The sequence below is a fragment of the Narcine bancroftii genome, chromosome 6, assembly GCF_036971445.1.
Source record: "Narcine bancroftii isolate sNarBan1 chromosome 6, sNarBan1.hap1, whole genome shotgun sequence".
In the NCBI taxonomy this organism is placed as follows: Eukaryota; Metazoa; Chordata; class Chondrichthyes; order Torpediniformes; family Narcinidae; genus Narcine; species Narcine bancroftii.
Window position 1 is genome coordinate 73832432 of NC_091474.1, and position 17160 is coordinate 73849591.

The 17160-nt window shown below is 40.4% G+C and overlaps 1 protein-coding gene across 3 annotated transcripts in view; it reads right to left on the reverse strand.

The window, feature by feature from the left end:
* Positions 1–17160, reverse strand: part of camk2g2 (calcium/calmodulin-dependent protein kinase (CaM kinase) II gamma 2) — a 340104-nt gene that overhangs the window by 21209 nt on the left and 301735 nt on the right. For 2 of the 3 annotated variants that reach the window (XM_069885378.1, XM_069885379.1), the window contains one exon: positions 5383–5458. In XM_069885378.1, the coding sequence (XP_069741479.1) occupies positions 5383–5458 (76 nt within the window). Of the gene's footprint in view, positions 1–5382; positions 5459–14372; positions 15697–17160 lie in introns of those variants that run through there. The other variant, XM_069885380.1, reaches the window with a different exon arrangement.

Sequence of the window (17160 nt, forward strand, 5' to 3'; positions counted from 1 at the left end):
TTCTCAAAGGGATTGAACAGCACCATGCAAATGCACACCATTCTTCTTTTAGAGCAGTGGTTTTCAAATTTTTTCTTTCCACTCACATCCCACTTTAAGTAATCCCTACACGAATAGGTGCTCTGTGATTAGTAAGGGATTGCTTAAGGTGGGATGTGGGTGGAAATAAAAAGTTTCAATCGTCCCCAATTGACTCGTTATGTGCACAGTTTCAGAACTCCAAAGGAAATGGGCCAATGACAGTTTTTCTCAACAAAATATTTCAGTAACAATTGGGTCTAGAGCAGTGATTCTCAACCTTCCCTTCCCACTCACATCCCACCTTAAGCAATTCCTTACTAATCACAGAGCACCGATGGTATAGGGATGATTTAAAGTGGGATGCGAGTGGAAAGAAAAAGTTTGAAAAGCACTGTTTTAGGGTGTGTAGATTTGATGTCTGGCCTTGTATCACATTGTCTCATGTCCATGACTCCATAATGATATGATCATGCACACAATACAATACACATATTGGAAGATGAAGGGAAGGGCAAGTACATGGATATATATTTTTTTAAAGAATATATGGAAACATTAAAAGAATGGCAGACACAAGAATTCAGTGAAATAAAAAGAAGAATAAAAAGTACAGAAGAAAAAGTGAATAGATTAGAGATGGTCATGACAGAAATAGGAAAAAGAGTGGACAAGGTGGAAGAACAAGAAACAGCCATAGAAATGGAGGTAGATGACTTAAAAAATAAATTGGAAGAATCTGATAAAAAAGTTAAAGAAACACAGGAGCTGTTAGCTCAGAAGATAGATATAATGGAAAATTATAATAGCGCTGTAGGTGATGCCGGTAGAGGACCCATGATTCGGAGCCGAACAGGAGTGTGGGTATGACAATGGCTCTGTATACGCTTATCTTTGTGAGGTTTTTCAGTTGGTTGTTTTTCCAGACTCTTTTGTGTAGTCTTCCAAAGGCGCTATTTGCCTTGGCGAGTCTGTTGTCTATCTCGTTGTCGATCCTTGCATCTGATGAAATGGTGCAGCCGAGATAGGTAAACTGGTTGACCGTTTTGAGTTTTGTGTGCCCGATGGAGATGTGGGGGGGCTGGTAGTCATGGTGGGGAGCTGGCTGATGGAGGACCTCCGTTTTCTTCAGGCTGACTTCCAGGCCAAACATTTTGGCAGTTTCTGCAAAACAGGACGTCAAGCGCTGAAGAGCTGGCTCTGAATGGGCAACTAAAGCGGCATCGTCTGCAAAGAGTAGTTCACGAACAAGTTTCTCTTGTGTCTTGGTGTGTGCTTGCAGGCGCCTCAGATTGAAGAGATTGCCATCCGTGCGGTACCGGATGTAAACAGCGTCTTCATTGTTGAGGTCTTTCATGGCTTGGTTTAGCATCATGCTGAAGAAGATTGAAAAGAAGGTTGGTGCGAGAACATAGCCTTGCTTCGCAGCTGACGTGGACATTTACCCCCTCTATAAATCTTCGTCCGCGAAGCCAAGCCAAAGAAAAGATAATAGAAGAAACAATATAAAGATAGTGGGCCTTAAGGAAGATGAAGAAGGCAAAAATATGAAAGAATTTATAAAAGAATGGATCCCCAGGGTCCTAGGAAGACCAGAATTACAGGAAGAAATGGAAATAGGAAGGGCACACAGAACATTAGTCCCTAAACCACAACCACAACAAAAACCAAGATCCATTCTAGTAAAATTCCTAAGATATACAACAAGAGAAAATATATTGGAGAAGGCAATGAAAAAAATAAGAGAAGACAAAAAACCACTGGAATACAAGGGTCAAAAATTTTTTTTCTATCCAGATATAAGTTTTGAACTCCTGAAGAAGAGGATGGAGTTCAATACAGCAAAAACGACCCTATGGAAAAAAGGTTATAAATTTATGTTAAAATACCCAGCGGTACTTAAAATAGTTATCCCGGGGCAGCAAAGCAAACTATTCTCGGATCAGGAAGAAGCACGAAAATTTGCAGAACAACTACAAAACAGACAGAGAGATGAAGAAATGTAACAAGAACAAAAATGACAACAAACTATGTATATATATATAAAAAATATAGAGTATAAGTAAGAACTAAGAAGGGAAAGAAAGGGAAGAAAGGAAGTAAGGAGGGAATTAATCTTTGTTATATATGAAGATTAAAATCTTTTCTGGGGGAGCTGGGTGGGGAAGAATAACAGTCACTGCGAAATCAGTTGACGCTTGCGAGCGGATTCGCAAATCCAAATGGAGAGGGGAGATGTGGTTGCCCGACAAGGGACAAAGGGCAACTCAGAAAGGGGAGGGACTATTGGGGTTAAAGGAATTTTAGATATGAGAATAGTGGAAATATTTTATGTTTTAGAAATGTTGACTTATAATGTGTTCAAAAAAAGGAAGCTAAAATGGATAAGAAGGGAAGGTGGTGATGAGGAAATGGAAAGGAAAGATAAACAAAGTATGAAATGGCCATGTTGAACTATATGACTTTAAATATTAATGGAATACATAACCAAATCAAAAGGAAGAAACTGTTAAATTTACTGAAAAAATAAAAAATTGATATAGCATTCGTACAAGAAACACATCTAACTGAAGTGAAACACAAGAAAATTAAAGAGAGATTGGATTGGACATGTAACAACAGCATCATATAATTCAAAAGCCAGAGGAGTAGCTATATTAATCAATAAAAATGTACCAATCAAAATAGAAGAGGAAATAATAGATCCAGCAGGGAGATATGTAATGATAAAATGTCAGATATATTCAGAATTTTGGAATTTACTCAATGTATACTCACCTAATGAAGAAGATCAAAAATTTATACAAGATATCTTTTTGAAGATAGCAGATACGCAAGGGAACATACTAATAGGAGGGGATTTTAACCTTAATTTGGACTCAAACATGGATAAAACTGGAAAAAAACTAACAGAAAGAACAAAGTAACCAAATTTATAATTAAATCGATGCAAGAAATGCAACTTTTGGATATATGGAGGAAACAACACCCAAAGGAAGAGGAATATTCATATTATTCAGGTAGACACAAAACATACTCAAGGATAGACCTATTCCTGTTATCAGCCCACATTCAAGGGAGAGTTAGGAAAACGGAATATAAAGCTAGACTATTATCGGATCACTCACTCCTGTTATTGGCAATAGAGCTAGAGGACATCCCACCAAGAACGTATAGATGGAGATTAAACTCCATGCTACTTAAAAGACAGGATTTTAGAGAATTAATTGAATGACAAATTAAAATGTACTTTGAAATAAATACGGAATCAGTGAAAGATAAGTTTATACTATGGGATGCAATGAAAGTGTTCATCAGAGGGCAAATAATAAGTTATGTAACTAAGATGAAGAAGGACTACAATCGGGAAACAGAACAGTTGGAAAGGGAAGTATCAAATACAGAAAAAGAATTAGCAATAAAGGAAGATACAACTAAAAGAAGAGAATTGGCAGACAAAAAAAAATATGAAACACTACAAACATATAAGGTGGAGAAGAACATAATGAAGACAAAACAGAAATATTATGAACTACGTGAAAAAATGCACAAAATTCTAGCGTGGCAGCTTAAGACAGAACAAACTAAAAGAATGGTATTGGCATTAAGGAAAAAGGACAAACAAATTACATATAATCCAACGGAGATCAATGAAAACTTCAGGGAATTCTACGAACAACTATATCAAACTGAAAACGAAGGGAAAGAAGACAAAATAGATGAATTTCTAACTAAAATTGAACTACCGAAATTACAAACAGAGAAGCAAAATAAATTAATAAAACCATTTGAAATAGAAGAATTACAGGAGATATTAAAAAAACTACCGAACAATAAAACACCAGGAGAGGATGGACTCCCAATAGGGTGTGTAGATTTGATGTCTGGCCTTGTATCACATTGTCTCATGTCCATGACTCCACAGTGATATGATCATGCACACAATACAATACACATATGTACCAGTAGGCAGTGAACACAAAGTGGGAGATTTCTACTCCCCGAATGAAAATTATTTTTGACCTGTTTTCAATCCAATATTTAGTCCTGCCTCTATTCCTATACCATTTCACAATCCTGGCAACAATTTCTACGTTCACATCTTCACTGCAATCTCTCTCAGTAGCATTTTAAAATGGTTAACCCATTTGGAGGTTGGAGAGAGCCCAGATGGAAAATTAAGTGTAGCTCCTCAAATTTCCAGGCTATTTCCAACCTGGTCCCTTTGCTTTCTGGTTGCATTTTAACATCTTGAACTCAGCACTCATCCAACAGATCTAGTTCACCAAATACAATCTGCTAGAGGAAGTGAGTGGGCCAAGCAGCATCAGCGAACACAGGGCATGGGGGGTATTGGAGTTGAAGGGTCAATATTTGAATGATCAATATTTGGTCAACATGGAATGGTCATCGTTTAGGATCAAAATCCAAGGACGAGACTCTTGTTCTCTAGAGTTTGGGTTGGAAGTATAGGTATGGCAGAATAGGTTCGAGGGGACATCACTGGCGTCTCTCAGGGGGTGTGGACCGCACCAGGTGACACCAAAATGACTGTCTATAAAATTTTTGCACAGAGTTTTAGCAAAAATGTATTATTTATTATAAAAAATCCCTGTCGTTAGTTATAATTACAAAAACATTTTTCGTAAGACCAGCTTACACATATCAATAGACCTACAAGGCTAAAACTCAATGCTAATTTACTTTTTGAACATTCTAATGCGCTCCGGTCGGATCTGTCATTATTATCCGATGATGTGGTTTCATCAGTGCTGAAATGCTCGTGTATTTGTTCCTGTTTATTTTTTTGTGATTATTTCATTTCTGAGAATATTTCCATCTGCATTTGTCTACATTATTTGGGCCATTATTGATTATGCAAACCTAATTTATTCATGTATCTCACGCAACAATAAAATTTAACGTTAAAATCAACATAAGTTTCATGCAGTTCTTCAACATTTTTATTTCAAATTTTATTGTTTTCTTACCACATTTTCACTTACTAAAATCCATTACTAAGGATTGTTTATGGTATGGGAGGAGGTCCATGGGGAAGGGGATATATCACTCTGGGACATATCAAATTCAGTTCTATCTGACTGGCCACATGCAACCCGCCGAAACCTCGGACCATAGTACCCACACAAGAAACACACAGTACACTCTAAGCACGGTCGACATGTATACGCAATCCAAAATAAATAAATATAAAAGTTAATTACGGTCTATACCTGCATCTATTTACATTCTTACAAGCCTATAGCTGGGATGTCACAACTCTAAAGGTTCATCAGTCATATTGTTGGTCAGAAAGTCATCGTTAAAAACCACACACACTGTCCTAGGGCATCTGGTACTCACGTGTAAGCCTCGAAGTCTCCATTATTGATTGCTTCGATGAGTTGCTCTGTGATCTTGATGATGTCCTGCTTGCGTGCTGTGAAAGACACAAAAACATAATGGAAGAGAAAAATAAAAAGAGCAGTTTAGCAGAAGTAGGTTTTTAGAGACTCTGATCAAAGGCGTTTCTGTGCAAAGACACGTTATTGCCTTATTATGTACAGGAAGCAACAATTGGATGAACAGTGTATGTGATTGCCAAGGTAGGACTGAATTACCTCAAATCAAACTTCATTCATTTATCTGAGTTGTGCCAATATAGTTCAGAAAGTTGAATATTCTGATGCATAATCATGTAATATTAGAATTCTTGATGTCATACAAGGAAGATTACCCAAAAGTCACTCACCCCTCCTCCCTCACCACCATTCGGGGCTCCTAAACAGTCCTTTCAAATGAGGCAACACTTCACTTGGGTATCTGCAGGAGTCATCTACTGCATCTGGTTCACATGCAGACTAGGAGACTAATTCGCTGGGCACCTTTGCTCTGTCCACATCAGTGACAGGAATCTCCCAGTGGGCAACCATTTTAATCCTGTGTCCCACTCCATGATGACATGTCTGTCCGTGGTCTCATGCACTGTCAACGCAAGGCCATCTGCAAACTTGAGGAGCTACACTTAATTTTCCATCTGGGCTCTCCAACTGGACAGCATTAGCATCCTGGTAAATGTCCTCTGCCCCCTCTCCAGAGCTTCCACATCCTTCCTGTAATGAGGTGACCAGAACTGAACACAATACTCTAAGTGTGGTCTCACCAGAGATTTGTAGAGTTGCAACATAACCTCTTAACTTTTGAACTCAATCCGCCGACTAATGAATCCCATCATCCCACAGGCCTTCTTAACTTTCCTATCAACCTGTGCAACAACTTTGAGAGATGCATGGATTTGGACCCCAAGGCCCCCCTGTTCTTCCACACTGTTAAGTATCCGACCATTAACCCTGTACTCAGCCTTCTGGTTTGTCTCCAAAATGCATCACCTCACACTTATCCGGATTGAACTCCATCTGCCACTTTTCCGCCCAACTCTGAATCCTGTCTATATCCTTTTGTAACCTACGACAACCTTCAGCACCATCCACAACTCCTCCAATCTTACTGACCCATGAAAATATTCTTGTCTGTAGATTATTAAAAGGTCGCAGACAAAATTAATCAAAAGGACGATGTTTTTTGGCTTTTATCTCTGGAGGTCCAGAGATATGAACCAGCAATGCAAAGCTTTCATTGGATCTCAACCAGATCAGTATGAAAAGCCACAACACAATGTAGTTGCATTGGCCCTTGAGGGAATGCCATGTATTTGAGGTATATCTGGATTACAGGGGTTAAATTAACATTTACATAGGAATGCTAAGTTGCATTTACATTGTCAGAAGACAAGCAGTAATACTAAGGAATCGACCAGACCCAGGGGAACACTAAGCTAACTTTGAATGCTTTTCAGAACAGAGACGCGACCCATTCCAGACATGACTCGCATGTTCAAGTCCCTTTGGGCCAGCTGGGCATGCACCATGTCAATATGCAGACCCAAGTGTTCGAGAAGAGGCTCATCTCAAACTTCTTCATGGAGTTAAGGGATGGACAGTGCAATTTTTGCTTGCAGTCATGATTGAGGATTTAAAACAAATTTTTACATGGGAGTATGTGGGGATAGCTTGGGAGTAATGAGAGGAGGAAGAATAAGGCGCTGTGTAAACACAGACACTGATCACAATAACAGACTGCACATAGAAAAGCAATGGATCAATTTGTTTTCAAAAGAAACCACTGGATTTAAAATGTAAAGACCCATCTTACTCCACAAAGCCTTTAGATGTGATTATTTAAAAAAACCAGGTCAGTTAGAAGTTTACTCCTCATTGTTCTGTGGTGACCAACTGCACACTCTTGAAAAATCTTTTCTTGAACTACCATATATTTCAGCATTACAAATTGACCGGCATATAAATCAACCCCCATTCAGCTTCAATGTAAGGGTCTGGCATATAAGTCGACTCCAATTTTCTGGATCCCCGAGTTGGCCCTTTGATTGGCGTATAAGTCGACCTGCAGAGCTCGTGATGCCTGAGATGGGCTGTTGACTGGCATACATGTGGATTGATCTGCTGGGCTCATTGCTATCATGGAGGGTCCATCGACGCAACCCAACTCGCAACTAAAGTATGAAGCTAGTTTTAAGTTGAAAGTGATAGAAATGGCCAAGAGAATTTGATGTATATCGGAAGTTGGTAAGAGACTGGAGGAAGAAGGATTTTAAGAAAAATACCAAAAAGGCAATATTCGATGAGAAGAGGAATCTCTTGTTGACCAGAGTTGGAAAATCACGTTGCAGAATGGGTACGTGAACAGAGGCAAGATTGCTACGTAGTCACCCAAAATAAAATAAGGACATTTGCACTGCGGTGGGCCAAGTCACACCCAGACCCCTCAGTGATGATTTTGAGGCTACCGTCGGCTGGTGCAACCGTTTCATGAAGAGGAAAAATCTTGTGTTACGGCAAAAAATAAAAATTGCATGGAAACGACCAAAAGATCTTGATCATAAAGTTGTAAGTTTTCACCAGTTTATTATATGGAACCGGCAGAAACACCAGTTTGCATTGGCAAATATCGGAAACCTGGACAAAACCCCCATGAATTTTGATAGGCAATAGAACAGTGGAATGGAAAGATGTTAAACCAGAAGTATAGGCCATGAAAGGACCAGGTTTACCGTGGTGTTATTGTGCATGGCCAACGGGACAAAGTTAAGACACATGGTAATCTTCAAACGCAAAACTAAACCTAAAATAAAATTCCCTGCAGGTATTTTTTGTACATTTTCATGAAAAAGGATGGATGGAAATAGTGTAAAACCAGGGATAGACAATGTGTGGAACAGGTGGCCAGGCTATTTATGCAAAGAATGGAGTTTGCTGGTCTGGGATATGTCTCGTAGCCACTTAATTGAGAACAGTAAAAGTAGATCAGCACAACGTAATACTTACATGTCAGTTTGCAACCTCTTGATGTCTGCTTGAACGAGTCATTCAAAGATCACATGCACAAGGAATGGAATACACGGATGTCGAGTGCAGAAAAGTAGTTTGCATAAGGTGGGGCAATGCGTGCTACATCACTTGATGTGCTGTGTAACTTTGTGCTCAAGGCATGGGACAAAGTTAAAGTAGAGACTGTGATAAAATCATTTGAACAGTGCGGTATCTATAGTGCAATTGATGATACGGAAGATGATTTATTGTGGGACAATTATTGTGGGCCTCATCAGATACAAACTGTGACCCATATGATGACTGTTTAAACAGTGGAAGTGTGGATATGCTGGCTACCATCTTTGCCTCAGACGATGATAGCAAGTGTGATTTTGAAGGGTGCCCAATGCGCTGCTTTCAATAAAAATCTCAATGAAAATCTGTCACAGTCGGGTTTCTTTTGTTTTTCAAGGGTCGACGTACACCGAATCTGCTTTTCATGGGTCGATTTATAAGACAAATGGTTTTGTCATGAGCCGACTTATATGCCAGATCGACGTGGATTGTACTTTGAGCCGAATTTAAGGTCTCAAAAATATATCTGGCGTATAAGTGGACCCCCATTTTTTGAGAGATTATTTTGGGGTTTCACGACTCGAACGCTGAAATATACGATATTTTAGTGGAAGTTCCATTGGAGCTTGATGTCGCAGGTAGAAGTCCCACCTGAACAGATGCTCCCTTGGAGTTACAAGTGGGAAGGATTTTACAGCTGTATTGTACCTGGTTCCCTGATAGATTTTGTACATGTTGGCCTGATTACTTTATCAGTTCCCACTTATATACCACCCAGCACAGTCTAAAGCTGCCAATGTATACAGTCAAATAGCTTAAAGAATTTTCCAATCATTTTTTAAAAATTTGGCAGCTAAAGTAATTATGATCAACGAATCCTTGAATTAAATCATTCCACTTGTTTTTCTAGCAGTTCTTTTTTTGAAAGAAAAATGTTAGAAATAATGATTTACACACTTAGAGTTTCCAATCAGTACATTTTTTAGCATAATGAAATTATTTTAAAAAACAAAGATGATTAATATGTAAATTGACATTTGTCTGTGCTTGTTATTTTTTTAGTATGAAGGTACATAAGGAATTTAGCGTGATTCACTCCCCCCAACCTCCAGCAGATTTAGATACTGATTCTGAGTTACTGCTTGACAGAACCTTCTGCTTGACTTACGCTGCGTGGGAGGAGATGTGGTTGGATGTAGCTCTGAATTATCTGTGTGATTCACTGCACATATGAGCTCCACACTTTCAGTGGCTGAACACACAAAGTGGGTGGGGGAGAAAGAGAAATACACACATAAAATGTATATAGTATCTGCGCGTACGCACACATACACACTGGCAAAAAAAAACACAACACTGCAGTGCCATGCAATATTGCAAGGAGTGAATTAATGGACCCCTCCCACCTCTGTAAAGCTATTAATTTTCCTCCCAAATTTTTAAACAGCTGGGATCAAGGGCATATTTGGCAAAACTGAGGTTGGGTAGCAGGCACCTGCTTCACTGAGACCCTGGCGATGGTGCATGAGACTCCCACCAATATGCTCCCTTTACACTCTGGCCAAGGAGTCTCAGGTCAGGGGGCTTCATCTTGATTCTCCGGCAAGTGTATATTTATTCACTGGAAGCGCAAACTAGGAGAAAAAAAATATTGGGGCATTTCAAAATTACCTTAATTTCCTTTAAACTCATGCAATTTTTCTGGTTATTGAAATGCAATGGAAATATTTAACTGGCAAGTCATGCCTCAGACAATCCAAGTGCCTTTTCAATGGTGGCGCTGTTAGCGCAATGCTATTTCAGTGCCAGAGATTCGAATCCCGCACTGTCCATAAGGAGCTCGTACGTTCTCTCCGGGGGGGGGGGGAGCTCCGGTTTCCTCCCACCCTTAATTAGTGTATTTGGGTGGCACGGGCTTGTTACCATGCTGTATCTCTATAAATAGAAGAAAACCTCCCACAGAAGAGCACTGGCATCAACGTGTGGCCTGACAAGTGACCAGCGACTGGGGCTTAGGTGCACATTGATGGGAGTCACAATAAAATCTCCAGAGACCCATCCAGAAATAGAACTGTAAAGGGAGCCAATATAAAAAAAAACCACAAGCAAAACTTTTAGAAAATCAGTAAACTGCGGCTGCTGGAAATCTGAAATAACCGTTGTGTGATTTGTGAAAGATATCTGTGCCCTCGACGCGGACTCCTCTGAATTAGTGGATCTAAACATAAATTGCTTTGCCTGAACAAATTTCCATCTCACTCCCACTCACCTCCTTTCTCGATGCCAAGGTCTCTTAAGTTAAACTGACAATTACATCATGTAAAGGGTTTTCAGGGTCCGCTGAGCTACAACATCAGCTGTCAGCACCCAAAACTACCCACAATCACTGGCTTGCATGTACTGCCAGCCTCAGTCGCCTCTGCACCTCAGCCCTCCAGTGGGATAAGAACATAAGACATAGAAGCAGGAGTCAGCCATTCTGCCCATTGAGCCTGTTCCACCATTCGATGTGATAATAGCTGATCTGATGATCTGCTCATTTCCACCTACCTGCCTTTCCTCATATCCATTAATTCCCCAAACACATCCTTGTCTTAAAGATATTGACTGAGGTCGGCTCCACTGCTTTTTTTTTTGAAGACTTTATTTAAAATTTTATAACATGAATACAATAGAGAATTACATTTAAAGAAAAAAAAATTAAAATGGTATGATTACAATATTACATCAGAAAACTACACAAAATAACCCCCCCCCGTTAATTGTAACACAATATTAGTAATCTAACTTAAAATTAGTCCAGCCCTTCCCCCCAAAATAAAGAGTGAAGAGTTAATAAAATTAACAATATTATATATGGAAAAAAATACCCACTTACAAAAAAAGATAAAACAACCTAAAAAAAATTCTAACAACAAAAATTTTTTAAAATCAATACTAAAATATCACTTAAACATATATTTAAATCAAACTTAAATGCATATAATTAGCAAACGGAGTCCACTTTAACCTATAAAAAGACATCCTATCCCGAATTGAAAAAGATATCCTTTCCATGGTCAAACAAAAATTCATCTCCAAATACCACTTATCTAAAGTTAATATATTTTTATCTTTCCAAGTAAGTGCTATACATTTCTTAGCCACGACTAAAGCTAAATAGATAAAGGAAATCTGATAATCCTCTAAGCCTAAATCAATTAATGATTGCATGTTCCCTAAGCCTCCACTGCTTTAATGGGCAGCGAATTCCACAGATTCACCACCCTTTGGGAAAACGAGTTCTCATCTCCGTCCTAAATCTATTATGCTGGATCTTGAGGCCATGTTCCCTAGTTCTGGTCTCCCCCACCAACGGAAACAACTTATCTACCTCCATCTTATTTATGCCTTTCATTATTTTATATTTCTATAAGATCCCCTCTCATCCTTCTAAATTCCAGAGTACAGTCCCAGACGACCAACCTTTCCTCAAAGGCCAAAACCCCCTCAGCTCTGCTCGTAGGAAAACGGAAACGTTCAGAGGAAAGGTATAAGAACTCACCCCACTAATGATCTCAGGACACCATTAAGCAACTTTCAGACATTTCAGTTCCTCTTTTGAAACCTTTGTCACTTTGGGCTCAAGTGGGACCCTTCAATTTGAGCACAGCAAGCTCCCACAAAGAGCAAATTAACTGTTTTGGATATCATTCATTTACGTGAGAGGGGTGTGGTGTGGTGGAGAACTGAGATATGACAGCAGAAACCAGCTTTCATACTAATCAATTATTTAAAAAAAAACCCATAAACTTTGCTCTTGGATAATGTTCTGTGTATGAGTGAAAAATCAGCTTTAAGCATGATTAACAATAAATATAAATTCTAAATTGTCTTCTGTGTAAAGCATAAATCATTGTTTCCAATTGTTGCAACTGCTCTGGGAACTGAATATTTATGATATCCTGATTTAAAGCTTGACGAATAAATTGCCAGAACAAGAGAATGTGGCAGGGGGGGAGGAGGTGAATCTAGATTTTGCTTTCTAAATTATATTTTCAGAGCTAGCCAGTGTCATTATCTTGATTTTACAGCAGAGACGAGAAGACCTCCTCAGATTGTGATCTCCTCTACATTGGAGAGACTGGACGCAGACTGGGAGATGGCTTTGTGGAGCACCTCATTTCTGTCTGCTGCAATAGCATCGATCTCCCAGTGGCCACCCCACCCCATTCCCTCAGTGACGTGTCTGTCCATGGTCTCATGCGCTGCCAGACTGAGACCCCCCCACAAAATGGAGGAATGACACCTCATCTTCTGTCCGGGCACCCTCCAACCAGATAGCATTGACATCGACTTCTCTAGTTTCTGTTAAACACCCCCCTCTTCCCCCTGTCACCTTTCCCCCAGCTCTCTCTCTCTCTCCCCTTTTCTCTGTCTCCTTTCACAGAGCCAAAATCAATTCTCACCTCTCCCACCCCCCTCCACCCCAGCCACCCTTGTCTCTATTCTGATGCCTTCTTGTTCCTTTGTTCCTTGAAGAAGGGCACAGGCTTGAAACGTCAATAATACAGGTGCTCCCCTACTTACGATGGTCCAACATGATTTTTCAAAGTTACGATGGTTCGAATCCGTACTTTCAATTTCGAATTTCAATTTGTTCCCGCTCTTGTGATACGTGATACATTACTCTCTCGCGATGCTGGGCAATGGCAGCATTGAGCCAGAGTATCATACAGCATACTCTCTCGCGATGCTGACTCAATCACGCTCGCAGTTTCTGTAGCAATCACGCGAATGAGTGAAATTCATGACCCTGTTGCTTTAGCATCCCCACCATCCAGGAATTAATTTTAGTTCAATGCTTCAACCATATTTCATGCCCAGTGTGCTTTCAGCTGCATACGTTAATGGTTTTTTTCAGTGTGGAACAAAGGTAGGTGCAGTATTCTTTATTGACTAATGAATTGTTCGACTTATAATGGGTTTTTTGAACGCAACCCCATAAGTTGAGGACCATCAGCCTCCTATGGATGCTGCGTTCCTCCAGCATTTACTGTGTATTTTTACTACAATCACAGCACCTGCAGACTTTCGGGTTTCAGACCTCCTCAGATAGGCAAAGTAAAAAAGGCCATTCGTCCCATCACCCTGGGCTAGCCATTTGGAATGTTAACCAATTGGTCGGCTGCTCTTTGTCCATGGAGAACTGCTGGTTGGTACCTGGTCTTGGTGTGTGCCTGGCAGATCTTGAAACCATCAAATCTTGAACTCCCCAGAATGGCTGTGTCAATATCTATCCGATGACCATCCTGCAGTATCCCAGGAGTGTTACCACATTAACTCCCTACACTGGAAAAGGCAAACGATCATGTTGAGCTGGTTAGCTGGACAACTACTTAAACTGATTTGAAGGGCATCATAAATGGCTCAGTAGAATCAAGGTCTGATTTGCATAACGATATCAGTAAAATTGGTGTGGTTGAGGTGGTCTTGAAACAGGTGTTAGTGAGTGTGACATAATTGCTTGTCTTTGACGTTAAAAGGGATCACAAGCAATTCACGAAACAACAGTGTAACGTGTTAATCACATGGAGATTGTGGACTGTCAGGGCCCAGTGAAGCTGGATGGAAATGGGGAATGATGCTTTATTAACAGAGAGCTGAAGTACAAATCAATGAGACTGCCTCATTGATACAGTTATCGATTCTGATCTGACCAATTTACACGGAGTTCTGATCATCTTATCACAGGCAGGGCATTACTGCCTTTGTCAGACTTCAGAGAGAAGCCAAGAAAATTGCTTAATGGTGTTCATTATTTCAGTTCTGTCCCTTCACCGTATCTTAGCTTCATCGCCTTATGGTATAGACCCCCCCCCCCCACCACCCTGTGAAATAGTCAATGGGGAAATCAATAAAAACACAGAAATGCTGGAGGAACTCAGCAGGTCTTGCAGCGTTCATTGCAGGTAAAGATATCTACAGTCAAACCCCTGGTATCAGGAATTCAAGCAAACGGTGGCAGCATCAACCACCCGGCAAAAAAATTGTGGAAAATAAATTTTAAAAAATGAGAATAAAATAATAGGTGAAAAATACCAATGTTTAAAATTGTAAGTTCTCTAAAGTCACACAAAAACCTTTGGTGAAGATGGGAGCAAATATTCAGCCAGCGGGAGGCCTTGGCTGGGTTTTGCTCGTAGCAGCTGTTTGAATCAAGTTGTGTAAAACAGCAACGGCGTCGCCCAGGATGAAGAGCTGGTTGATGCCGCTCGCTGTTGGGGTGACTCTCTCAAAGTGTCTCCTGATCCCTGCTTAGTAAGAGACTTTACCTGTAAACTTGAAATTCATGACCCTGTTGCTTTAGTAAATCTGTTTGAGTAAATCTTAAGCAAACAGAAAATATATTTATCCAGCATCTACCAATCTCCATTGGTGCCAGGTACCCCCCCTATACATACACACACGTAAAACACAGGATATTGTTGACACCGTGGTTAAGTTCCCCCACACCTTGATGAAGGGCTCAAGCCTGAAACGTTGCTGATGTATCTTTACCTTTGCAACATAAAGGCACTGTTTGACCCGTTGAGTTTCTCCAGCATTTGTGTGTTTTTCCACATATACACAAACACACACATACATACACTGCCTATATGCACGCACACACACACATATATATATTTGTGTATATCTGCATGACCTGTTGAGTTCCTCCAGCATTTCCATGTTTTTACTACAACCACAGCATCTGCAGACCTTTGTGTTTCACTGGAGAATCAATGTGAACGGACACCCATCTGCACAACCCTCCCGAGTCTTGCTTCACTGCACAAATCCTTCACCACACTGCTGGCATTGGACACTTAGGAGCTTTGCCAGTCGGAAAGTTGGTGCATGAAATCGCTTAGTGATGAAAAACAGGCACAAAACTAGTTACTCAGACACACTTTTCCACATCAGCTTGTTCACCGTTGTAAGTTTGCCCCAAACTGCACACTTACAAAGCTTTGGAAGCAAAACATCCGCTGCTGATGGTTAACCATTGCATGCAGAAAATGGAGTTGTATTTCAGGCAGTAGCACACAACACACTGGAGGGAAGCCAACAGGCTTTGCTGTTGACTTACAGGGTGTCATCTCAGGGGTATGGTCAACATCAACTGACTGTGACAAGTCCATGGCTGCGGACCAACTCTTTGCTTCCCTGGTGCTGCCAGCATCAAGGGCTGGCACTGGCGTGCATTGACAGAGTAATCGAGAAGGATAACAAGAAGACACAAAACATACAAATTAAATGGCACAAAGGAAACATTCATTTCTAGGTACATAAGTGAAAGGGACTGGGGGAGGGGGAATAAAACACCATTAATGTGTTCTACTAGGATTGTTGTCCAAAGAGGATGCATTGAGGACCCCTTCCACCCCACACACAGCATCTTCCAGCTACTCAAAGAGATCCAGGAGGATCAGAGCCAGAACCACCAGGCTGAGGAACAGCTTCTTCCCATGGGCAGTGAGAATGCTGAACGACTGATGAACTGCTCATACAATCCCCTTGAGACTCTTTACTTAACATTCATATATCTTTATGAACTGCATGTGTTGTTTGCCTCTATATGTGTTACGTCTGCATGTGTGTCTGCATGTTTTTGCACCGAGGACTGGAGAACGCTGTTTCATCGGGTCGTACTTGTATAATCAGATGATAATAAACTTGAACTTGAAAACACAATGTAGGGTGATCCTTTCATGTTTCAAATGATCCCATGAACCAGACCAACAATCGAGACTAATGAAAGGCCAACAATCTACATGGGAGGGTACCCGCATCCGTCCCCGTGAACTCTTACTCAGCTGCCACAAACACAGGCCGGCAACAGTAATGGTGCAGTGGTATCTGCACTCAGGATGCACTGCCTCCAAAACAAACAAATCCTTCCCTTAATATGGAGACCAAGGACTACACAGTACCCCAGGCACATCCTCGCCAGAGCTGATTGCATCTGTGGCAATACTATCCGTGGTCAAGTCTCTACTGGGACTACTCAGATGGAACATACACCCTCATTATTCATTCACGAACAATAAAAGATCTCCTCTCCAATACCCATCTCTGCACCTTCGAAACCACAAAATTGCACATTTTATAAATCTTTTTCTATTTTTTCATATTTATTATCTTGCATTGTTCTAATTCAGTGGTTTACAACCTTTTTCTTTCCACTCACACACCACTTTCAGTAATCCCTATGCCATCGGTGCTCTGTGATTAGTAAGGGATTGCTGAAGGTGGGATGTGAGTGGGAGGGGAAGGTCAAGAATCACTGCTCGAGACCCAATTATTACTGAAATATTTTTGCTTGAGAAAAATTGTCACCGGCCCATTTCCTTCTTTTCACTCGCATCTCACCTTCAGCAATCCCTTACTAATCACAGAGCACCGATGGCATAGGGATTACTCAAGGTGCTATGTGAGTGGAAAGAAAAAGGTTGAGAACCTCGGATTTAATCTTATTGTTTGTTAGTGTGTTTTACATATCTGCTTTTAGCTGTAGAAAGAATTTCAGAGCATCGACATAATGCACTTTCTGTAGTAACTGTACAGCATCATCACCTTCCATTAAAACTTTATCTACATGTAGCTCACCTTTCGACGGCATCTTGTAGTAATGTTGTAAGATGGTTTATAATATGAA